This window comes from Pagrus major, chromosome 13 (genome assembly GCF_040436345.1).
Source record: "Pagrus major chromosome 13, Pma_NU_1.0".
NCBI classification, from domain to species: domain Eukaryota; kingdom Metazoa; phylum Chordata; class Actinopteri; order Spariformes; family Sparidae; genus Pagrus; species Pagrus major.
This window is the reverse complement of record NC_133227.1, coordinates 2,591,492-2,616,509: the sequence shown is the minus strand read 5'-3', so window position 1 is coordinate 2,616,509 and position 25,018 is coordinate 2,591,492. Positions and strand designations below refer to the sequence as shown.

General features: G+C 40.8%; 1 protein-coding gene across 1 annotated transcript in view; it reads right to left on the bottom strand.

Annotated features, from left to right (window-relative positions):
• Positions 1 to 12,304: 12,304 nt before the first annotated feature.
• pcdh1a (protocadherin 1a) overlaps positions 12,305 to 25,018 on the bottom strand; it is a 77,763-nt gene continuing 65,049 nt past the window's right edge. The window contains exon 4 of the mRNA XM_073479598.1: positions 12,305 to 12,675. Coding sequence (XP_073335699.1) covers positions 12,305 to 12,675 — 371 coding nt within the window. The remainder of the gene's footprint in view (positions 12,676 to 25,018) is intronic.

Here is a 25,018-nt window from a genome sequence, read left to right as displayed (position 1 = left end):
ATGGTGTAGCAGTTAGTAGGAGAGAGAAGCCTTATTTGTTTACCTTCATCTTTTCCCCCTGTTTTTCAGTTAGGAAATTAGGTAAGTCGTTTGTCAATTATTTACATCTTAATGTTTTTCCTTTGTTAGGGGAGGTTAGGGCTGATTAGTACTTTTATGTTGTTTTGAGCACTGCTCTACTCTAAAGCCAATAAACTGCTTTTGAAACTTGATTCTATTGTGTTGCTGGCCTTGTGAGTGGGAAGAGTGGGGAGACACAGCATGTTGCGACCTAGACCTGGGCTGTAACATCCTCCCAAGTTGTATTCCTCCTACCAAGCTGTTTCTGTTTCAGTTGATCACACATATTATGTTGTTAAACATTAGCACCTGTACAATTATTTTATCACACAATTGGCTAAATAAAAGATATATTTATAGGCTTTATCGCAATATACACTAAATATCTCAGTATTTTGAAACCTCCTCAAAAGCACTTCATACATGCTAAGACTAAGACAAAACCAAACATCAGAGTATTTTGATTAAATGCCTCACTGACAATGTTGTAGTTATGACTACTGGTGCTGTGACAAATTATTTAAACAATGGCATTTTTGTAAAATAAGCACCAGTAAAGTGGATGATGACTAAGTGGAAGATTGCGGTAAGTTCAGAAAATGACATCACTTCACTGTAACGCAGCCTTTAAAACCTGTAAAAGACAACACTTATGCCTTGTCATTTTTTTCTTGCAATATGTATTTATCCATTTTGAAATGTGCAATTTTTTTTGCTTTCCCAGCTGAGAAGGATGGTCTTCTTGGTGACAAAAAGCACAATCATTACTACTTTTTTTTCCTAGCGTTTTGTGTGACTAATGATAGGTCGCCCTGGGCTTGGAGAGTAGATCTGGCAGTCCAAGGTCAGGGACAATTCATCAGTGTTTTCCTCCTTGAAGTGTTGTACAGGTGGGCAGTGCCAGCTTGCATGGGTGTTATCATCTAAAGTGTCAGGGGTGTAGAGTGAGCTAGTGAGTTAATCTGCAGAGACCTTTTAGTATATTTTTTGTTTACTGTGGGATGTGCTCTGTGGTTTACTTTATAATGAATCTTTATATTGAACCAGTTGAAGGTCGGGTTTATTTGCCATTGAGAATGGATTTGTAAAGATTTGGTCCAGGAGTCGAGATCAAATGATGAGGATAAAGGTTTTTCCCAGTTTTTAAGGGACAACCCAGTGTTGTTAATAAGGTAAACTCATCAAGGAGTTGAATTTTGTGAATTGACTAGAGCTGTCGCTATAGTAATGTTTATGAAGCATTAGTAGCTTTTTATGGGCTTGTTGATGGATGGCAATTGTGAGACATCAAGTTCTTTACATTGTTGTTGCTCAATAGCTAATCAGGGCTGGCATTGTTCCATAGGTTTGTTCCATTCATATACACTGCTCAAAAAAATTAAGTGAACACTTAATCATCACAGTATAACACCAAGGCAGTTACACTTCAGGGATATCAAACTGTCTATTTAGGAAGCACAAGTAATTGTGAATCAATTTCACCTGCTTTGGTGCAAATCAAAGTGACAACAGGTGCAATGGAGAGGCAAAAGCAAGACAACCCCCACAAAGGGAGTGGTTTTACAAATGGTGGCCACAGACAATTGCGCTCTCCTTATGCTTCCTGACTGATTCTTCTTTAGTTTTGTGTTCTGCTAGTGTCCTTGTCCCTACTGGTAGCATGAGGCGGTACCTGCAGCCCAATCAGGTTGCACAGGTAGTCCAGCTCCTCCAGGATGGCACATCCATACGTGCAGTCTCAAGAAGGTTTGCTGTGTCTCCCAGCACAGTCTCAAGAGCATGGAGGAGATACCAGGAGACCGGCTGTTACACGAGGAGAGCTGGACAGGCCCACAGAAGCGCATCAAGCCAGCAGCAGGACCGGTATCTGCTCCTTTGTTACAGGAGGAGCACTGCCAGAGCCCTACAAAATGACCTCCGGCAGGCTACTGGTGTGCATGTTTCTGACCAAACTGTCTTCACCGCTATTGTTTCCTTGTAAGATTTTCTTCAAGTTACCTTGTGAATAATGTTGAATAATCTTCATTTCATTTTGTATGTGTCCATCTTTATTTTATCCTGTTTGATCAATGTGTATTAATGATGGAATGTAATTTACTATTCTCAATCATAGTGCTTTGCTGATGAATAGAGGATGATAACTGGCAGCGAAGGTGAAGTCTTTAGCGGGTTTCAGTATTATTGTTCGCAATGATAATAAGTTGGATTCTGCCAGTTTGTGGCACTTCTGAAAAATAAGGATTATATGGTTTTCCAAAAATGCCTTCAAAAATCTCATTGGGGAAGCAATCTGAACCTTCTGCTCTATGGAAGGGGAGGTAACCAACGAGGTGTTCATTACCGCCCTGAGCTGCGTGTCGGATGGTTGCCTTCATGGAGTCCATAATGCTTGATTATGCCGAAAGCAAATGTTTTGCTAGCAAGATTTAAAGTTATTGCGCTGCGTACGGGCAAACAATAGTTGATGTTATGTTGAATAAGTGTTGGAAGCTTGTTAAGAAAATTGTTTATATCATTGACGACTAGGTAATTATCTGATGTAAAGAATTTATTTTAGAATGCTTGAAGTATATAATTTATCTCCTTTGGTTTCTTTCCTGCTGACTTTGTTATGACAGCGATAGTGTTCTTTCCTTTCTGTTGTTGAAATTGTTTTGCAAGATTGATTTTTTTTATTGATTTATTATTACATTCAAAGTGAATGTGTTGCAGCTGCTGCACTTTATTATACCAGTCAATTGTAATTCATATTTCCTCCAATTATTAAAATTTACCTCTGTGGGAGTTATTTGGACAATTATTTTCAAATCTTTGCTTTCCCGTTCCAGGTTGTTTTCATGTTTCTTTATTCTTCTTGTAAGATGAGTATGAAATGTATTATTTTACTCCATATAAGTGCTTTAGCTTTTTCCCAGAGTAATTGGTGAGCGGAGAATCATTCGTGTCCATGAAGGATGCCCGCTCACTCCTTAAGAACCTGTCAAAGCCACGATCTCTGAGGAGTGAAACATTAAAGCGCCATCTGGTAAAATTGCTTACTGTGGAGAACTAAGCGGATAGGGGCATGGCCACTTATTATAATTGAATAGATTGATGTATCAGTTATGTCTTGTATAATTGAATTACTAGTGAGGAAAAAGTCAATGTGGGAGAAAAAGTGATGTAGCAGTGAAAAATACTGTATAAATATTCATTTTTACTCTTGGATTATTTATATGCCAACTGTCATGCCAAGTCCTGGCTACTACATTTACTGTTTGGATGCTGTGATATCATACAAAGTTATGAGATATCTGTGAAAAAAGAGGGTCATCTATAATAGGTCAATAGAAATTTTCTGGGGTAAGATCTATGCTGTTGATTGATATGTTAATACAGAAGAATCTGCAATCTGGGTCAGTAGTGGTTTAAGTGGGGGAAATGGTTGAGGCGTTTCGCCTGCTGAGTATTTGCCTTAAGTAGTGTCTGTTTGTGTTTGATTATGCAAGCTCGTATGTGTAGAGGTTGTATATGAGTGTGTATTCGTGTGTGAGGTTGAAAAGATATTTGATTTTTGGATGCTGTCACCGCTTATGATATGAACAATTTAAAAGTGTCAGAACACAAGAACAAAAAACAAAAAAAACAAAATAAATACAAACATATAAAAAAGCATAATGCCAGAGAACAGAGATAACGTGAATTTGAGGGTTGGCTGCTCACACAGAAGTCCATTATTTGCATATGTTTGAGATGGGAGGGTGTGGGGGAGATGGTTCAAATCATGTTATTACAGTCACTGATGGGTAGGCGTAATGTAATGTGTTGGAAAAGCTGTGGTGTTGTATTGGGGTCACAGGAAAGCTATCCTTCTATGTATAATATGGTGGCAATCAAATTTGCACATTTCTTGTTTCGTCCATGTTGTTTCATGATGGTGCTGTGTGTTGTTCACTTATTTCACATGGGAACTGTACATTAAATAAGTATTTCATTGCTGGAAAGATGACCCTTGCTGGTCTATGCAGTGGAACAACACATATTTTTGAAATTGGTGCTACATGACCACAGAAAACCAAGGAAAAAGGGCTGTGAAAAAGCTGGTTGGGGAAAAAAAAGTTCCTGTTTAGGTCTGTTTTTAGTACCTTGGCTCTGAATCAGTTCATTGTGTTTTAAATGTTTCTAATTTGGCAACGATGGGTTGTTCAAACATGATCCAAGACTGTGACCTTGTTAGAAAAGAACACGAGTGCCAGCACATATTTTCAGTAGAGAGGGCTGTCCTGTCAAACCTCTGTTTTCAGTCAATGATGGGATTGAAGATGCATCTGGTGAGCTTAGCATAAGTTTGAGTTTGTTTCATAGTTGTGTTGGCTTTTCTGATTAAATTTGCATATGTGTGAGTGATTCAGCAGCCTGTGAGGCACCAGTTTTTTAGGTGCACCTGTGCAATCTAAAGCATTCCAATATATCCTGACACTTTGTCAAAGCTGTCAGAGAGAACATTTGTTCACTGTAATCAGCAGAATTAAACATAAACTGCTGTTAAGTGACTCCGTAATCGTCTACCAGTGCACATTTTCTTTGTCCAGGTACTGTGTTAGGAGCTGAAAAATGTCTGCTTGTATGGACACATGTGCTAATGTTTAGAGATGCCTCTCTGTGCAGTGGTGCTCGAGGCACTCACAAGGGACAAGGTCTTTCGAACCCATCAACTGAATCCCTCTCAAGCTGCTGTCTATTAAGACATGGCTGCTGCTTGCCTTAACGTCAGTTAAGAGTGAGAGACCTTTGCTCACTTTGTCCATCCGAGTCACAAACTCATCAGACTGAACCGGAGCTGGGCCATGCTGAGACACAACCCATCCTTCATACCTAAAAGCATTCGGAGGTCCAGGGTGGTCGATGCATTGCCATACCATGTTTATGTGCAGTGAACTGGTGCACTATGACACACAGCAGCTCTTGGCCTGAATGCTGTCAGAGGGGCTGGTGAAGGGGCTGGGTGATGGCAGTTTTTGACGAGACTGCGTGGAGGAGATTGTGGTCGGCACCCTGTGACTAATATATATGCTGGGTGTGTAGAGGTCTCTCTTAAGGTCTATCTACTTTGAACTCTGGTCAGAGTGGCCTATGAGTTGGAGCCACATCCATTAGTCTGCCCATTGCTCCCATTTTCCAGTGAGCATTGTTCTCAGCAATGCATGTCCCTCTGCCTCACCCCTTAATAACCACAAGTAAGTAGCAAAAGGGCATGCGCAATACCAATATACAACTGTGCTATGTTTGGTTTTATTTTTTATACTCATTATATGAGTAATCAAGATTTACAAATCAAGGAGACCAATAACTGATATTTGGAACCATTATACATACATTGAAAATAAGAATCTCGGTTTGCATTTTCTGCTACTTTAAAAAGGAAGATAGATGCAAGAGTGTTTCTTTTCTGGACATTATGTACGTTTAATTTGTTGATTTATTACACTAAAATCAAAGAGAGCTAAAACTACAGGGGCTATTGGACGATCACCTTTTGAGGTACAAAGCGGTGTAACGGGACAGGACAGGCCGGGGTTAGCTGGTCAGCATGCTTACTGTTGCTTCTTCACACTCCGCTGATAATGTTAGGATGTTCGAACTATAATTCTGGCCATATCTTACAAATTGACCCAGATCCTCCACGTTCCCATTAACTGTTTTGGGTCGTTTTATGCTCAATGTCACTTTTTGCCAGTGTTCACTGAGATAGTGTTTAAAACAACCACACAACTATTGAACACAAAGAAATCTCTATATAGCAAAGCCATACATTGATTAAAGTCCTAATGATCACTGGCAGCTTTGGCTGAGGATGATGTTCCTAATGAGCGTAGATTATCAGGCTTATACGAGGGAGATTGTTGCTTTAATCTATTTCCAGAAGAGTTAATACCTAGTGCCTAGTGTTCTGCACAGCTGTAGCGATGGCAGTGTCAGCTGGACGATCCACCACTTTGGATGGATAACCATGCAACCGGGTTAAGATATTCATGATCTTTGTTAACCTTGGTGATCCCCTGACCTTTGATTTATCTGTCATCGTCATAAGGTCAAAATGTATTTTTGTTTCTCAAAGCTTTGGTTTTTGACCAAATACCTTGAAGGTCAATTGACAGTGATTCCTAAAGAGTTTTATTTGAAAACAGTACAAAAACAATATATTTAACATTTTACCTCAACGCCTTCATTGATTTTGTAAATATATGCTTGTTCTGAATTCGAAGTTTCAAACAAGTCGTGACAGAGACAACAAAAGACTGGGAAAGTTGCAGAATGCTCAAAAAAACACCTGTTTGAAACATTCCACAGGGTAAACAGGTTCACTGGTAACAGGTGAGAGTATCATTATTGGGTGTGAAAGGGGCATCCCCCCAAGGGCCCAGTTGTTCCAAAGGAAGAATGGGGTGAGATTCACCACTTTGGGAAACACATGATTGTATAAAGGATTTTACAACATGGGCTCGGGAACGCTTCACAACACCGCTGTTGGTGAGCATTTTGTTTGGAAATGATTGCGTTGTGTTTTTAATCTACGTTTTACGCAGCATCCCAACTTTTTTGGATTCAGGGTTGTAAGAACTTCCTTCTGCCCAAATGTTCAGAACAATTAAAGACCTCATTTATAACATCTCACTAGTTCCTTATTCACATATTTGCATGTCTAACACTATAGATGATATCATAAATATCACAAGTGACTTAATGTGATAACCAGCATTTTGGAATAATGTTATGATTTCTGGAGGAATCCGCCCCGGTGACAGACATTAAAAATGATATAGAAATAATTAGTGTTGGGCAAGTTACTTTCAAAATGCAATATATCACATATTACTAGTTACCTTCATTTTAAAGTGATATATCACATTACAATATTACTGTCTGCTCAGAGAAATATATTACTTATTACACTACTTTTTAGTTACTTTCAACAAAATGCCCAAATAACCTACATAGAACAATTAAATAGCCTTTTTCTTTTTAAATAAACTGATGGCCTTGGACACAGGGATGAGCAGGCAGACAAAGGATCAAAGTTTGATGTATTATGAGACAGGAATAAATACTTTTAATTGTAGGCTCAGTCATATAAAACATAATAGACCTATACCTTGAGACAAAAATCTCTTTTTCTATACCTTTTTATTATAGTCCACAGAACAAGGAATGCATGGGCATATGTGATTCAAGAATGTAAATTAAAGTGTGCGCAGAGGATTAGTCTTCATCATTAGGCTACGAAATACGGTTCATTTCAGTCACACAGAGACTTAACAAAGAACTTATAGGTTCGGCTATATTAAACACACACACAGCCTATATTAATGTGGTCATGAGCGGTGTGGATGGATTCTTAAAAAAAAAACTGTAGTAATATATTACTGAAATATTATTAGTAACGTGTTATTATTACTGTTACCGCTAAAAGAAATAGATTACTGTAACGCGTAACTTTTGTAATGTGTTACCCCAACGCTGGAAATGGCCAATGTTATGACTAATGGTCTTGTTTGGTTATGTTAGTCATATATGGGCATAAGTATTAAATTGAGACTGTTTAATATCAAGTTTTCTCTACAATGAATATTACAGACATTACTGTAATGGCCATTTGCATCATCATTGCTGTTTTTGATCTCATCTTTAACAGTCTCTAACACAGATTTTTTTTTACCTTGACTGATAAACCTTGTAGTGTTTGGAAATGATATGCATTGTATGCTGTTGTTCATGATTATACAGGACAAGGTTTTTCTTTTTATAAAATGCATTGAAATGCGTGCCGTCTTAAATTTCCTTGAGCGCAGGAACTGAAAGCAGAGAAGAGTAAAAGGTGCAGTGATGTATGGAGCTATTTTCTCTCTGATTATGTGAGACAGAATTATAGAGTCAGACTACATTACTAAAGAGTGTCTCGTCTTGGGAACTGTTTGTGACAGAGGCCTAAAATTGCTTAATTGCTCATGTTACATTACTGTAGTTCACACATTATTAAATAATGTGGTATCTTTGCAACAATGATTATGTCAATTAAGTTCACAGCTTATGTGCTGATGATCCAACACAGTAGAAATACATAGAGCGTGAACATCCAGACATGGAAAGAGTTCCCCCTTTCATGAAATGCGTTCAACCGCAGCTCAGTCCGTTAAAAGAAATCTCAAAATTAGCATCACAAGACAGTGCTTTTTTTGAGCTGTGTAGCAATGAGCAGCTCATCAATGCTTTAAAGAAATGTTCTGTGTTAAGCTTAGTGTATGACGCTGGCTGTGTACTCCTGGCACAGTGTTTTTCTAGTTGAAGTAGTGAGCACAGGTCCTGGGACTCTCCTACTTCAAGCCCTGGAATGCTTCCCTCTCAACATTCTGGGGCTTCCTGACTTAGAAATGAGGCGCTGGTTCCCACATGACAAGAATACTGGTTCTCCTTAATGAGCCTGGGTCCTAGAGTGAGACACATTTTCACACAATGTAGCTCCAAGGCTGCAAAACCTGTTATAAAAATGCAACAACCAAAACCGTTGTTTAACACTCAAAAAGCGATGAATAATAATAGAAAACAAAGAAAACACTGACAGGATTCATTTTTTCCCTGAAGTGATTTTATTACAAAGTTCATGAGGACTTACAGTATTACAAGAGAATTTGTCAACATGCGAAAACAGAACAAAGCCGAACACAGGAGTTTAACAAACTAGTAAGATAAGACAATCCACTGTTCACGATAAACATAAAAACTGATTAAGTCCTCAGGAGGTGGGAGCCGGTGAATGACTACAGTGCAGGCATAGAACGGCCACATTCACACTGACTCAGCAAAGGTCAATCCAACCAAGGCAAGATGTGCACATCTCAAGAAAAACATGTTACAATTTTTATATGCCATCGGCTTTTCTCAGAACTTTTAGAAAGCTTCACTTGTATGTACATAAAACTGTACAAAAACATGGCATCACAAGCAATTTATCCTATATAAATATACCAACAATTAGGATAACAACTAGATTCTCTCTTGCAAAGACATATTTTCAAGGCAATTGTCTTTGTTCTAGATGAACTGTGAAAAATGAAATGTTCAGTTAATTTCAGTTCGTTTGGGAGAGGGCCTTTTGAATATGAACCGGAACTGACACTTCAGTAAAGTAAAAAGAAAGGAAAAGAAAGAGTAAACAGTTTCTACCAATTATCTTTGGAATTCATGCTAAAATCATCGCCTGCTTGACAGCAGACTTAGGGTTGTGGAGATCTATGTACATTACACCACCAACAGATTTCTTTATTTTTTTTTTTCACACAACCGGTTCGCTAAGAGTCTTTGATCAATAAGAAAAAGAAAAAAAAAAATATCCCTGGCCAATTTCAGTACAGTAAATTTGTCCATCTGTCCACAGAAATGATCACCATACGATACACACTACAGAGAGGCAAAAGATACTCAAGTGAATTCAACATTAAATCAATGTTAAGTACAAATTAAACAGTATTCAACATACTTTTGAGTGTATTTAGGTGCTTCATGAGGTCCTCTCAATTTGATCAAAGAGGGACTGTTCTGTGTTTGAGAGAGAGAAGTAAACACAGTTCATTCAGCATGAGTTCAAAAGAAAGGTCAAACCTGGTGATATATTGTTCCAGGAGTGAGTAGCAGGAGGTCATTATCGGCTGGAGTCCGACTCATTAACAGAGAGGGAAAATAGGCCCAGGCTTGTTTGTGTTTCGCAGACGATTTAAACTCCTGTCATTCAGTTCGGAGTTTACCCCCGTTCATGTCATGTACTGGTGATCAAAGACAAATCTGAAGATGCGTTCCAGATTCACGAGAGTGATATTTAACCTCGGAGATAAATTGGAATGCAAAGTGAATCTGAATTGAGTCAAAGCATTTAAATAGATAAAGTTGTGATTGAGGCTATGTGACACTGGTTTTATCACTCATTGCTATCTTTCTCACTTGTCATTAATTCCAGGTCAGTGATCTTACCCGCTGCTTTGAGTTCGTGAAGCGGCTATCCGCAGCTCTGAGAGGGGTGCTTGGGGGAGCTGTGGGGGGTTTAATCACAGTGTATCATGGCTGTTGTTTGAATTTTATTTCAGTCGCTAAATGGCTTTGAAAACGGCATAATGTGCTTTCTCCCCCTCAAGGCAGGATAATCGCCCACCTTATTTAATCACGGCCATGTCCAGTAATTTCCATATGTTTCCAGTTTAATTATTCTAAACGCTGTTTTCAATGGCAGCGCGATGAGGCAAGTGCTGATAAAAATACCCCTTTTAACTGATTGTAGCTCTGCGGGTGGATTTGCATTATCTGGTGGGTGCCTTGTCCTGGGGGTGTGCTCACACATGCCCTAGCTCAGGACTCATTACTCACCCTAATTAGGAAATGTCCATTCTGGGCTCCTCCACCCTTACTCACAGACACAATCTCACTATGGAAATACTCTGCAGAGGTGAAAGGTATCTACAAATCTAATCAAATCAATGTTTAAATCAAAGACAGCAGCTAGGCTCTACGATGTTGTAAGGCAGCCTAGTGTTGTCATCATTAACATCCAATTACTGACTAATACATAGTGTCCTTCAGACATATCCTTCAGCCTCACTTGGAAAATCTTTGTAAAGATAAATGAAGCCCACGGGCATGCCCTATTTTTTATTCTCTGTTCAATAGCCAGAGGAGGGAAAATGCCTAATAATTTATTAAGCATGTTGTCCTCAATACAAGGAAAATCATAATTAACAGGAGTTGCAGTGAATCTGATTTGATCCAAAACTAAGTTTAGCCTCAACACTGTCCTGCATTAGATATTGATTACTGACATGAAATCAAACATTTATTTTGAAATAACCCCTTCCTTTTCCTTCTAACCTATATATTTATTTGACTTGAAGATCCACACAATCCGTCAATTCTTTGCTTTTGGTGCACTGTGTATTGAATTCACCTCTGCAGTATCTAGTGAGGACTCAATAACAAAGCAAGTGCCCTCAACATAAAGCTCCCATAGTTTACATCAGCGTGACATAACTTCCATAAGTACTCTGCAGTGGCTCTCCACGCTCAAGTGCCCTTTCATGTAAATAACTCCTTTCATCAGATCGACCAAAGTTCTTATGGATCATGAGGGGGAAAAGGACTATGAGCTATAGGGGAGAGGACTGTGAGTTACACATCGAGCCCTGTCTGATTGTCACGATAGAGAAAGAGCTTTTCAAACGGAAACACTTGTATGATTTCATCAACGCGGTGAGTCACCGGCGTTGATACGAAAAGCCAATCAGAATGCGTCATGTGAGCGCTCTGCGTTTGGTCATTGTGACTCCGGGGTACTGTGGCCAAGTCAACCGTTTTCATGATGAACGATAGGTCACAGTGCTGAGAGTCAGTGGAACATAATGTCAGTTTAAATGTTGCCGCACAGCTTTTCTCCACCAGTGGCGGAGCTCTACAGGGAGCAGAGGTAAAGGCCATTCTACCATGATTAGGGGTCGAAGGTGTGTGTGTTCATTTGTGTGTGTGTGTGTGTGTGTGCGTGTGTGAGATTGTGTGGAGCGGATAAATGCCTACCACAATATCGAGCTCCACTTCTGGAGATGGTTTCAATCAAGTCTAAACAGCAGCAGCAAAGAAAAGCTTAAATATGCTAAAATTCTGAGGCAATTCTTTTTTTCAGCTTATGCCAGACAAAAATATATGTTGAACACACCATTCAAATGTATTTACAGCACTGTACATTAAGATAGACCGTTTCATTTGATTGTTAGTCAAAAGTGTTACGCCTTCTGATAGGGCCTGACCGGCTGTCTATTAAATTATATCGAGTAATGGCACAAGAGCACTGATCACAACTTTCATATTCAAGAGATCACTTCACAGAATGGGACTTGGCTAATTACAAAGAGAATCAGTTACTACTAAAGTAGCAATTACCATCTGTATTTCCTTTTTGATCAGTTTGAATTGTATCCTTCAAGATTTTGTATAAATAAATGAGTGAGTGCATCAATTGACTTTGTGGAATTCTTAATAAATATGCTAATAAATTAATAATTTAAGGAGGAGATGACAAAAAACAAGTGTTCATGCCAGTGATTGGATGAGTCACAGCCTACTGTTAACTACAAAATGGGCATTGGCTTTAGCATGTGGACAGCCTGTTTCTCCTTCTTGAAGTGGGTGTACCTTTTTCTTCGTTTGTGCACCGATCGGATGATGATATTCCTCACAGGTAAATCTCTCTTTTTGGAGTGTGGGTGGAGGGGGAGGTGGGTGGGAAATCAGAGGCTACGCTCAGGGGCATCTCCTCTAAGGGGCAGTCCTGACTGGCGTCGTGACCGCTGTTGGAATAGGCACTGCGGGAGGGCGGAAGGCGCGGCCGGTGCTCCTCACCACCCAGCCTGGCGCTCCCGTTCGCCAGGCGTCCCAGGCTCCCTCTCTCCTGGTAAGGCACGAAGGTGGAGAGTTTCGGGGGGTTCCTGGCCTTGCGTACGGGGGAGGGATGCCCGGGCATCCAGCAGGCATCTGAGTGGCCCAATTCGCTGCACTCGGTTGTACAGTTTCCGGTCATTGCCACGTCAGGGAGGGAGCGGATGTCTGTGGGCAGGAGAGAGAGAGAGAGAGAGAGAGAGAGAGAGAGAGAGAGAGAGAGAGAGAGAGAGAGAGAGAGAACACAGGGCCATCAGAGAGCTTCATAGTGATAAACATCGGAACATTAAAAAAAAAAAAGTTGTAAAAAGGCATTTGTGAACAGAAATGGTGTCATCTGAAACACCCCATGAAACCCACCCACCCCCCTCCTTGATGTCTTTGCAGCTGTTGCTAAGCAGTCGGCAGCAGTTGCTATGTAGCTGTTGCTATGCACTGTGTAATGAGCACTACTGTGTGTGTGCAGTCCACTCGCTGGTGTGATACATTCAGGAGGTGGCGTGCTGTGTCTATGTCATTTAGAAGTATCCAGCAGCAGTAGGTATGTTTGTAACATATCAGGGCATTGTTGAAACATTAAACAGCTATGTATTGATTTCTATTGTATGTAAATGTTGGTCATAAAGGTGTCAAAACAGAAAAAAATAAATAAATAACCAAGCGTGGAGAGGCTGCCACAGACACACATACAGTAGACATACAGTGTTTGGATACAATGAGAATGGCTGGTTCCCCGTTGGGCAAAACCATTGTTGAACGAGCTATTGATTGACAGTGCTGAAATGAGTTCCCTGCCCTTGATTATCATCCATTTTCTATTCAACTGTTCCTAATTAAATAAATGGGCCCATGACCCAGTGACCTCATTTTGACGTACAAGCTGTGAAAGCTCCAAAATAAGTTTCAGCTTCAGCCGTCACTCAAGGCTAACAGACGGTTTCTAAAAGTAAAACCGCACTCAAGAACCCGTGCATTTGTTTAGCAGAAATGTGCAGCTGGCAGCCAACAGACTTGTTAAGCGGCCCACCTGTTGACAAGCTAAACATACAGCCCAGATTTAATGGAAATACCACTCAATTTATCTTTGTTATCCCTTCAGACTCAGACTAGGACAGCCAAATCAATGTCTGTGAAGAGAGGAGCAGACGACTAAGATCTGCCAGTCGGCCGTGTCACCCCCGTGTAAACTTTTGATTGCTGTGATAAACGCATTACTGTAATGCCTCGATGCTGTCCGCGCCATCAAAGAGCGCGTCCATCACCGGCGTGCTCGCTACAGTACTGTGTGTGAAGACAGTGAATGTATTCGTGGAGCGAGCGGAGAGCTGCACACGCCGAGGAGTAAAAAGATGTTGCTGCATGTGAATGATGCAACCGCATGAGATGACGTACGAGGGGCTGTGGCGAGAGTTCACAGCTAATAGAGAAAGTGCCAGCTTGACAGTAAGCCTGTGAGACGTACCATCAGTATTGTACTCATGACCAGTGGCGAGATAATTATCACGCAAAATGTCAGACCGCTGAGGCTGGAAAAACTGCATCTGGCCCGCCGAGGCTTCGATCAATCAGAAGCCAAAGTGGGACAGCTTGTGTGATGGCAAGGCATGAGTTAAGATTTTAAACTGCTTAATAAACATTAGTGGAAGGTATTTGTTCTTAATTTCCTGATTTATGTCTAAAATGCTCATTACTCGTGGTTAATCCATATACAATTGTCCCATTGTTTATGACAGAATGCATAGCTTGATCTATTGTCGCCGTTAATCTCATTGTTCGAATAATCCTAAATCGTAGATGTTTAGACTATATAATTCATTCGCTTTACAATTGAGCAATGATCTGCCTTATTCTTGCTTAATTATATCATTATGCTTACGAGTCAAATTCTTCTCTCTGTTTACTAGGCCAATGTCAATGATTCTTCTCAAATGAATGAACTGCACTTTTATGCCTGATTAAGGAAGAAGAAACTGAGTATGGAGCTCTAAGAAAAGACGAGCAACTGAGCAAAGAGTGTGTGTGTGTGTGTGTGTGTGTGTGTGTGTGTGTGTGTGTGTGTGTGTGTGTGTGTGTGTGTGTGTGTGTGGCTTCATGCACAGTGATTGGAGTTTCATTTTCTCAGCTCCGCTAAGAGCGTTGTCTGTATGCATCACTGCGGTGAAATGGGCTCTCGCTACAAAAGATGTTCATGGGAAGAGAGTTGGGGAGAGGGTTGAGGAGTACGCTTCCAAGCACAAGCACAGTCGTGTAGGCATCTCCTCCAAAAGGATTTCACACTTGATTAAAACCTCTGCACAGCTTCCAGGAGGTTTATGCCACACCAAGCGGCTTCGCATAAGATCCGGAGAAGCTCCACATCTAAAAATCAGTGTGAAGGCAGAAAAAGGTGCATTTACACAGGTTCTCTAAAACACTTGCCGCAATTGGGCATGTTTGTTTCTGTAAGGATAAGAAATTGCCATTACATGTGTGCGTGCGGTGTGAATACATGCACAGAGAGCTCACAGTTAGAAAGAAATGTGTCATTTCTCTTTGAACTCATTCAGTCGCACAAAAGACGGGATCAAAGACATTAAGGTTAACACTAGGTCGGTAATCGACTGTAGGTCGACTGTGTTTTTTAGAAAACATAATTTTGACTTGCGTGATGGAATGCCAACTAAAAGAAAACATGTAATGGGAAACGATAACATGCACCGGTGACAGGAATTAAAACATATTCTGAACCGTACTCATCATCATCAGGGGGCCATAAAATCTGTAGTGACAGCTAAATACATGGTCGAGCTTGCCAAAAGTCTGCCATTTCCTTCAGACAACGCCAAAGCACATATCTCACGTCATCAGGAGAGAGCATAAATGCACTAATGGCAGCTATTTTAGTAGGCCATTACCTTGTCTGTTAGTTTTTCATCTAAATTTTATATGGTTTTATTTATAAAGTTGCTTCGGCATATTGTCTGCTCTTAACAGACCTTCAACCTGTCGTGTTAGAGTAATTGTTAACACATGCTTAGCCTTCACATGTCAGCTCAAAACATTTTTTCAACATGAAATACAATTAATTGCTCATTGTGTAGTTATGGCAGCCCGATCACTATCAGTGTCATTTGTGAAAGCACTTTTTTTTTCATTTGCTTGCACTGTCACACTCAATTCCATCTTATAAAAAAGAATCAATAGTGATAATTGTACTTTTGCCGTCTGCCTTTTGCTGTGGCTATTAGCCATCTGCAGCTGTGTTCTGCCACACTTACAGTGTGGCAGAACACCGTCTGCTCCGCACATCAAAACACACTCCCGCATTTGGCTGAAACGATCGCTGTTTGAATATGTGGTGGATGGGATAAAGCCAGTGAGTCAACCGCGAGGTGAAGGTGCAGCCAAAGGCACGGTGGGAAAAAAATGGTATTTTCTCACTCGCTCAAGTATGTTTTCTTCTGTACCTGTACCTGAAATAAATCTGCTCACAGTCTGGAACAAACCCTTTAGAGTTTATAGTCTTGTATGTCATGGATGGAGAGCCAAGGTGGACAATGGAGAACAGATGGGCAAACCGCAGCACTATTATGCCAGTGGCTGGACCAGACCGACTGGATTTAGAGAGCCTGTGATTTGGTTTTTCAGGCGCAATGATATTTCTTGCTCTCTGCACAGAAGAGACTTCTTTTCCTCAAGACTTGGAGATAGATTGCACCTGTAGCTTTCTCCTTTTATATTGGGTCAGTCCTATCTGGCTGCTTCAAGCAATATCGTGAAAGAAGAAGAAAAAAAACCAGAAAAACAGTAATTTCCACCTTCTTCCACCTTCAGTAGCACATCAACGTCTCACAGTGAACCTTAGCAAAGCTCCTAAAAGCACCTCAACTGCAGTAGCATAACATGCACTCCACAGTGCAGTTACAGAGTGGGGGTACACACAGAGCTTAACCCCCCGGCTGACAGATACATGTGAGGGGTGGGTTTGCATGCTGCTTGCATCAGGGTGCCAGTGGGAGGTGTTGAGTGTCTGAGGCAGGCTTCCTCATCGTCTGATCCCCTGCCCACGGGCATGGGGGAAGCTGCCTCTTCCTGAGATTTCACACTGCTCCTCTCTGTTTGATTGCAAATGCTGCCTCTCCCCACCGGCTGCTTTCCAGCGTGTGCGCCACACCGCTATGATCGATGGCGAACAAATATGAGAGACCCACAGCTCATAGAGGGATGGCGGGGGGAAAAACATCTACTATCGTTTGGGAGTGTGTGAGTGATATTAATGGTATATTTGTGGTCCCTGCAAACAGTTTACGTGGTAAATGACTAAAAAGTTCCCAGAAACAAAAAGGAAGAAGAAGGAGCATCTCACATGCGAGCAGACATTAGTGTCTGGTGCCAGCTATCAGTATACTAACTGGGGTGTGAATGTATTCTGTGGTTGTCATACGCGCTAAGAAAAACAAGTAACCAAGGTTTTGTATTGCTTTAGCTATGACATGTCAAGTCTTGTTATTCAAGCGCTCAGAACAGTTTCTCACAGTAAGCAGAAGCTAGCAAAAACAGTCTTTTTTTTCTCCAGAGGGGAGCATTTTTAAGAGAGGAAAACTTGCTACAAGCACACAAACAGCGTCGGCATGCACATGTTCCTTGCTCATTGTAACGGAATACAAAAGAACAATGGAGCAGTTTGCAACCTGAGACATGCACTTTCACAACTCACGAGCAAAATTAGAATGTGTAGGCTTCAAGGGCTTTTACACCTGGCCTGTACAGACAGTAACATGAGAGATACAGCTGCAGTTAACTATTTAGGTATGATATATGTTACTCTGTGGCTCACTGGCATGACTTTGTTCTACAGCACTCACATAAACAGAAACACCTGCTTTCTTACACAGCCTTGATGGAAAAGTGTATTTTCAAGTAATACAAAAGCATGTTTTTATGTCTTTTGTGTCTTCAAAAGACAATAAAAACACGTTGATGTCATCATATCGCACACACACACACACACACACACACACACACTTCAATCTCTCATCTTAAGTGGTTAAATGTTTTGTTGGAAACAGGAGACTCAGTTTTTTTCCTGTCACATTGTCTACAGAAGGTGATGCAAGAATAAGAGTTGGTACTGAAGTTTAAGGCACACAAGTCTTCTTCACAGATTCAGTAAGGTCTGAATCCTCAGCTTCCTGAACAGGCTAGCCTCTTGCTGACAAAAGCTGATGAGTGGACATGTCGACTAGAGGCACGTCAGGGAAAGCCGCAGTAGATGGTTCAGTGGGTGATGGTACACCTCCTGTCAGTTCTCTCGCCATCCACCATTTTGTCTTAGAGTTTCCTCTATTTGAAGACTGCCTTTTGTATCACTGCATTTGACAAAGCCTTAGCACCTGCTGACAGATCACGCTATGCACCAGCTCCTCCAATTGAGAAGTTGATATGCGGTGTGAAATGTCAACCAGTACTAAGGCTTTGTCAGACTGTGACACACACAAGGCATCGTCAGATAAAATAGATTCAAAACGTTGGTGGAGGACTGGGAGGAAACACTACTAAATGATGATAGAGTTGCTTTTGTAAGTAATATAATCGTTTCTCCGTTGGTGCACGGAGGTGTTTGTGAAATGCTTGTGTAGGGAACAACTTCATGGCTCTGCCCACAACACTATGTTTGGCTTGCTGGCCAATTACTGACTGGAAATTGCCTCCTGAACCTTGACAACGGAATATTGATCTGCAGCGGCTGCCAATGCACTAAAAAAGCAAAACAAATGATTTATCATGAATGTAGGAGATTCAGGTTTATGAATATAAGACCCAGTTTAACATTATTCCTTGACTGACTAAGTTCAAACAATACCGGCTTTGTTTTCACAGTCAATAAATCAAAACCACCAAATAAATACAAAACATGTCTCCAGATATGAAGAATGAATAAAGAAAACTCTCTTCATTTGCATTAAGACATTCCACAAACCACAGTACAGTGTGTCTTGACCATGGACCCACTAGTACTCGAGCTAACTTGGGAAGAAAAGATGCCTACATCGTTTTCCCTAAATCTTTTATTCGAGCAGTCAGCTCGGATAATAAACAGCATTACTCTATATGCTGGATTCAATCTCATATTCATGCAGAGAGGGCTTCAGGGACTCGGAGTAGAATGCGCATGTTGAGTCTGAAAAGCATTAGTTAGACATCAGTGCCTAAATTTAGAAATTTGCATTTGTTCTTTAGGCCAATGCAGGTATTTTATTAATGCTGTTCATTTAAATCTTTAGTGTGGGCTGCGCCACGGTAGATGCGGGGTGTAATACTAAACACAGGGAGGCTGATTAGGAGTAAAATACAGCTTTTGCACAAAGAGCTACTCCTGACACACGTGTTGAGTATGATGTAAATACAACCGAGCATAATATATGTATATGGCCAATAACAGTTAGGTGTTAAAATGTGTTAAATTGGATAATAATAAAGAAGAAGGTTTACTGGAAAGCTGATTTTGTAAAGGGTAAGCAAATTTCACAATCTCATCATATATTTATGCTAGCCATGTAATAATCTGCTCACATTATTACATTAAGGCCTACTCTGGTCCTTCTTCTCTCCGACTCTCTCACTCCTGAAAGAGGAAACCTTGCATTTCCCATTCAGTTTTCTGTGTAATTTAATTAGAGAAGCTCAAAGAAATGTAGACTAAATCCCTGTGGTGTGGGGTTGTGACTGGACGCTCAATAGGCTGATGATTTTTTTTTAGACTTTTTCTTCTGCCACAAAAGTGTACCTCCATTACTAATTCTGCACAGGTCAAGGAAGAAGAGGACAATGCATTCATCAGTTTGAAACAAACTTGGTTAGTGCAAAATGTTAAGCACACGTTTCAAGCGAAACACGTTGATTGACTCTGCTTTGCTTAGCTCTGCCGCGAGTGGATGCGTATGCCAGCGAGCAGCAGAGGTCTGTTTCTGGTGCAGATTAGCTAATAAAAAAAACATGCGAGATTTGATTTGGCTTAATAATTGGTGACAGCCCTGAGGTTAGAAGTGAAGATGGCGCTGAGAAAGATCAACACCAAAAATACCTTTTTTTTGTGTGAAGTTCACGACTGATTTAATGGGAAATATTGTCATGATAATTAGACAGAACGTTTTATCACCCAGCCCCTCTCTGATTACTGTGTGACATTTACTTGAAGAGTCACTTGTCTATTCCTGTCTCACACCCAAACGTTCTTTCTTCTTCATGTCTGAATGTCTCTTTCTTGGCCCCTGCCTTTGAAGCTTTCTTCCTGCTTTAGGCTTTCACATTTGCACTCTATGGCCCTTTCTCCCCCGGTGGCAGCGCTCCATGGCCTCATTCTAGCAGGTAGAGGACGATTTATTTTGCAGAAAAGGAAACATGATGTTCGTCACATTTCCGCTTTTTATTTTCCCTGAACCAAATTTATCCGTAAACTCTTGCAGTAATGGGCTTTTACACTCAGGTCGCAATATGTTACTGTTGTGTTTTTATCTTTGTCGTCGCCCACATACTGACCTGGCTCCAGCCTCCATTTAACCCATTACAGAATCCCTTGATTTCAATAGAAAATATATTTTTTAATATTGTATTTAGACTAGGAGAGGTTGAAAATGGTCACAACAAATAATGCAACTCATCTGCAATTCAATTTTCATCTATACGAAAATCAAAGTCTTTCTTATATGTGATCTACATCTCTAATTATCAAAGAAGGAATTATTTCCCTCTACCGATTTTCCTCTGGAGTTAATTCCTATGTGCCACTTTCATGCTCGCTATCTTTCACTCACTGATCTTATTGACATGTAAAACGGATGTCTTCCATGATCCATTTGTTGTTTTTCCTCCCCTTTCGATCAAGATGTTATCTCTTTGCTAATTCTGCCTTTGATCTCCCCGGTCTGCAGTGTGAGACATGGTTAACTTGGGAGAGATAACATTAGCTGCTAATTAGCCTACACCTGCGTAGTCTGAATAGGAAGTAGAAATGAAGAACGCAGCTTCAGAGTTTTTTTTGCTCTGTAGTGACGTATTCTCGACACTTTTCCATGTCTTGTGCACTACGTAGCCTTGTCCATGGCCACGATTGCTCCAGGGAAACTTTAATCATTTGATCATACTTTATATCCTCAAACCAGGCACCAAATGATCAGGCTCAGGTTGCTATTAGAGCACTTCTCAGTCTGGATGCATTCCAGGCAAACTGCATATATCAGCACAAGTGATATAACGAGGTAAATCTGATAAAAGTTAATACGCACAGATTTAAATAATACAGTCACAGTAGGTGCATCGTTTAAAAGTATGGACAAACATCGACATAATCTCACAAAATCCGATCTTTAGATTCATGTAAGCAGTCCACGCAGCGGCTAAATAACGACCCCGGAGAGAGGCAAAGCTTTATTTGACCATTTACTGTAGATGGAGAGTTGCTGCATGACTGACAATTCTGTGGAAAAGTCAGCATACTAACGCAGTCGGATGGAAAGCTCTGTTCCCACAATGCTCTGAACAATAGAGCTATGCGTTTGGAGCAGGACAATTCAAATTTATGACATGATGAAATATGAAAATTGCCTTTTGTGTAGCAGAGAGGCAACAGCAGCAATTTCCCAATGCTGCTTCACCCGCCTGTACCCTCTGCCAGACGATAGCTTTTCTGACAAGGCTTTGATTAAGGGAAAAAATATCACATGGAATCAAGAACATGATTGAATATATAATTATTAAGGGAAACTGCATATTTAAGTCTTTAAATATGGACTTAAAGAGAAACGCAAAACACAGAAGGCAGCGGGGGGTCATCATATGGGCCTTTGATTCCAGCGTGAGTCCACCCTCCCTGTTGTTCCTTACTGATCCATAGCAATTGGCTGCTTGTGTTGGCTGACTTTTGTAAGCTTAGCATGATGCAGAAGGGTCAACATTCATGTCCTTTGATGTTGCTGAAACCCTTCAACAGAAATCTAACACAATAACACAGTTGACCTAATATTTGTTCAGATATGGGAGTGAATGTGGGGGGAGAGGCAGGAAGATATCTGGGAGTATTTTGGCTAATTGAATGAAGACCATACCTGCACTTAACTGCTGTCTTGTGTATTAATGTGGCATTAAAACAGAGACATAAATGTTTTATCACATTAAAATAACATAAATGGACAGGCCATCCACTTCATTGTCGGATAATAAAATTAAAATTTAATCAGCTGATGGGTAAATTGGGTCATGTACACAGTGCAGTAGTCTGGGCCTGTCTGTGACCCTGGCTGTGCATGGCATTATTTAAAAGTGTCAGGCATATTCACTGTGCTACTGTTTAAAGCAAATGAAGCTTGTGGTGAGATAGGTTGGGGTTACCGAGTGCAAGGGGACCATAGCGATTATAACAATTAGGCAGGAAAGCAGTAAGGGAAGGGGAAAAAACACACAGCAAATGCACAACAACAGTAAACATAGCTGTTGCTGTTTTTTTCTTTTTTTTATTAAAGTGGCTGCACTCGCCATCTGTTTTCCAGCGCCTGTGGTGGCTGCGTGTTTGATGGGTACCTCATCTCCGGGCTAGATACTGTTTCAGAGTAGACAGCTCATCAAGATGAGTGACAAGTGTTGGGGCCTTGCAACATGACCATCTGAGAGGGAGTGACCCAAAGGGGAAGTGGAAATAAAACGTATAATTGCTTTAAGTAAAATAGACTTGGGCGGTTGACCAGGGAATTACATTAAAAGCTGGCATGTCTGTGTTACAGCTCTGTAGTTTGGAACTGGCAAAAATCTGTCACAATTTTACAATGAAGTATGCTCTCTAATTAGAGCAGAATTCCAGCAGAAATGCATAGTGGAAACATGTTACACCATCATGCAAAATTCTGTCAGAATTACTTACTTTTGGCTCGAGAACTGGGGCTCTTTAGGGATATCTTGCACCAGGAAGACGGTTTTAAAATGCATTTTGAAAGCCAAAAACTATCAAGAACGAGTGAAGTCATCGCTGAGACGGGTTCAAAAACCCTGTCAAAATCTGTAAATGAAATCTAATGATTTTGTGTAATAGGGCAGAAAGGTGTTATTTATGTCACCTTTACATGCTTGGCCATGAGGTTAAGCAAGACTAATTCAAGTCGTTTCTGTTGAGCTTAAGGCATGTAGAGTATTGACTGGATGATAAACCATGTTAACACAATACCGCAAATTAAGAATTGATCCATTTCCATTTGTAAAAAAAGAAACAAATGTACTGGTGCTTTCTGCTTGGTTTAAGGAAGACATTTCCAGTTCCACTGGATGTAGTCCTCCTTCAGCTTGTAAGGTCCTTGAACTGCACTGAGTTTTGAGATATTTCCAACTGACTGTGAGAAAGCCTTAAAGCGAAAGCGGCTTCATTCCTTTGTAACTCACTGGAAATAAGGAAATACATGTCAGACCCATACAGTACAATTCCAGTCCCTCAAGTGCCATCCATCATTGAAGGGCAGAACACTAGTTAGAGGGAGGTTCAGCGACTCGCCGTCCCCATCGCACTATGATGGAGAGATGACCCCCAGGGCCTTTCTCTTGATGCCGGCTTGAGCTGCCCGACCAGCTGAGGTTGAAGTGGATCTGGCCCCTGGCCAACCTCCCCTCCCCACTGCACATCGCTCTACCTGCTCTACGAATCACATCTGGGGTGAGACTGGGTAAGACCCACTGAGAGCTACAGAGCTCTACCACCACTTTCTATTTCTGCCTCCATAATTATCCTTAAAGTTCCAACTCAGAGTCCCATGGACCTGCCAGTGGACACTCGGCTAAAAGCAGCGTCTCCTACAGCCACGAGCTACACCAGGCTAATTAAGAAATTTTTCTCCATGTGTCTTTATAAACTTGTACTTTCAAGCCCACGTTTACACACACACACATTACCACCTCCAAACCTGCTGCTTCAGCATGCTGTTGCCCAGACTCACTGGCGTGGCAAGAGCAGGCTGCATGCTATCCAATTTTTGCCTAAGTACAGAGAGCCATCCACTTTTGTTAGAGTAATACATGAGCACATCTAAAGCTTAGGGATACTGGCTTAGGCATACTGGCTCACTCATTCATTTTACAAGCTTAGTGCTAAAACCGGACATTTTTCCGTGGCAGCATGGTGTTAAAAGCACTATTTATGGAACCTAATGTGTGTTTCTGCGCATAATTCAAAACACTCATCTGGGTTTTCATCCATGTCATATACATGTGGATAAGAGCTAAGTAGCTTGTGTAGATCTCAGTTAAAATTAAGAGGACTGGGAATCCGTCCCTTTAGAAAATATTGCAAAAAACTACTAAATCACTTTTGCTTTTCTCTTTTTCATTATTTAAAAGGACATTAAGATACATTTTTCAGATTTTCTGGATTTTCTTTTTTACACCTAACATGCTAAACAGTACCCATATACCAAGACTGATAGAGCAAATGAATCAACACTGGAAAATACAGAAGAGGATAAGGGCCATATGTGATAAATTGATTTATGATTTGAACTTTAATGTCAGAATTCGGACTTTATTCTGACAGCTGGGCGAGGCAACTGCCAAGAAAGAGACCGCTATTCAAGACAGTGTTTCAATATTTGTGAGTGCAAAATAACTGGGTATTTTCAGTGAGACATGGGGAAGATTTCCAACCATAACCAAGTGGTTGTGGGACTAAACCTAACCAAGCTGTACGCACAGTGTCGCCACAACATCAAGCTGCAAATTAAACTTAAAGCAACGTGAAGGTAAAGAATGTAAAGTTTCAATATATCCATTTTTTGCAGAAATTTACATTACCAACATTTATTTTTGCAATTGGGTTGCAGGTTCTGACAAAAACATTTTACTATCACTCATGTTACCAAAGTTCCAGTTGGCTGGACACAATGATGAAACCACAGAGAAATCCCTTTTATGTGTAAAAGAAGGTAGTATGAAATTGAATGCAAGATTTATTGGGATAATGGGGCTTCTGTTCGCGTTCCGTCTAGATTTAACATGTGGCTACAATCTCTGCCACACAATAATATGCAAGTTCACTCTGATAGAAAATAAGCCTGTTCCTGACTTTGCTACAGTTAATGGTCTGAGCTGTGATACATGTCCTTTCTCTAACACGGGCCTGTTCAAAGGCCGGGCCTGTCTGCAGTCATTTGACAAACACTTTGATGTGTGCGGCCAAACTTTGGGATGAGTGTGTCGGTCTCATTGTCAGTGACCACATGAGCGAAAGCACATTTTCAGATTCAAATTGGGCGGAGGGAAATCTGAGCACATTGAAAACCGTGACGTGTTGACACATCATCAGTTCCATTTTGGATTCAGCTGCATCGTCCCATAAAGTCATTTGTAAAAGGGCTATAGTTAACCATTGTTCATGGTGTCAAAGCCTAATCCAGGTTAGAGAGTTTAATTCTGCTCCAGTTAGGCCCATCCAGTGACCTATTTGCTGCGAAATAAAACGACAAACAATTGGAGGGGGGGCAACAAACAGCAGCAGCTGATG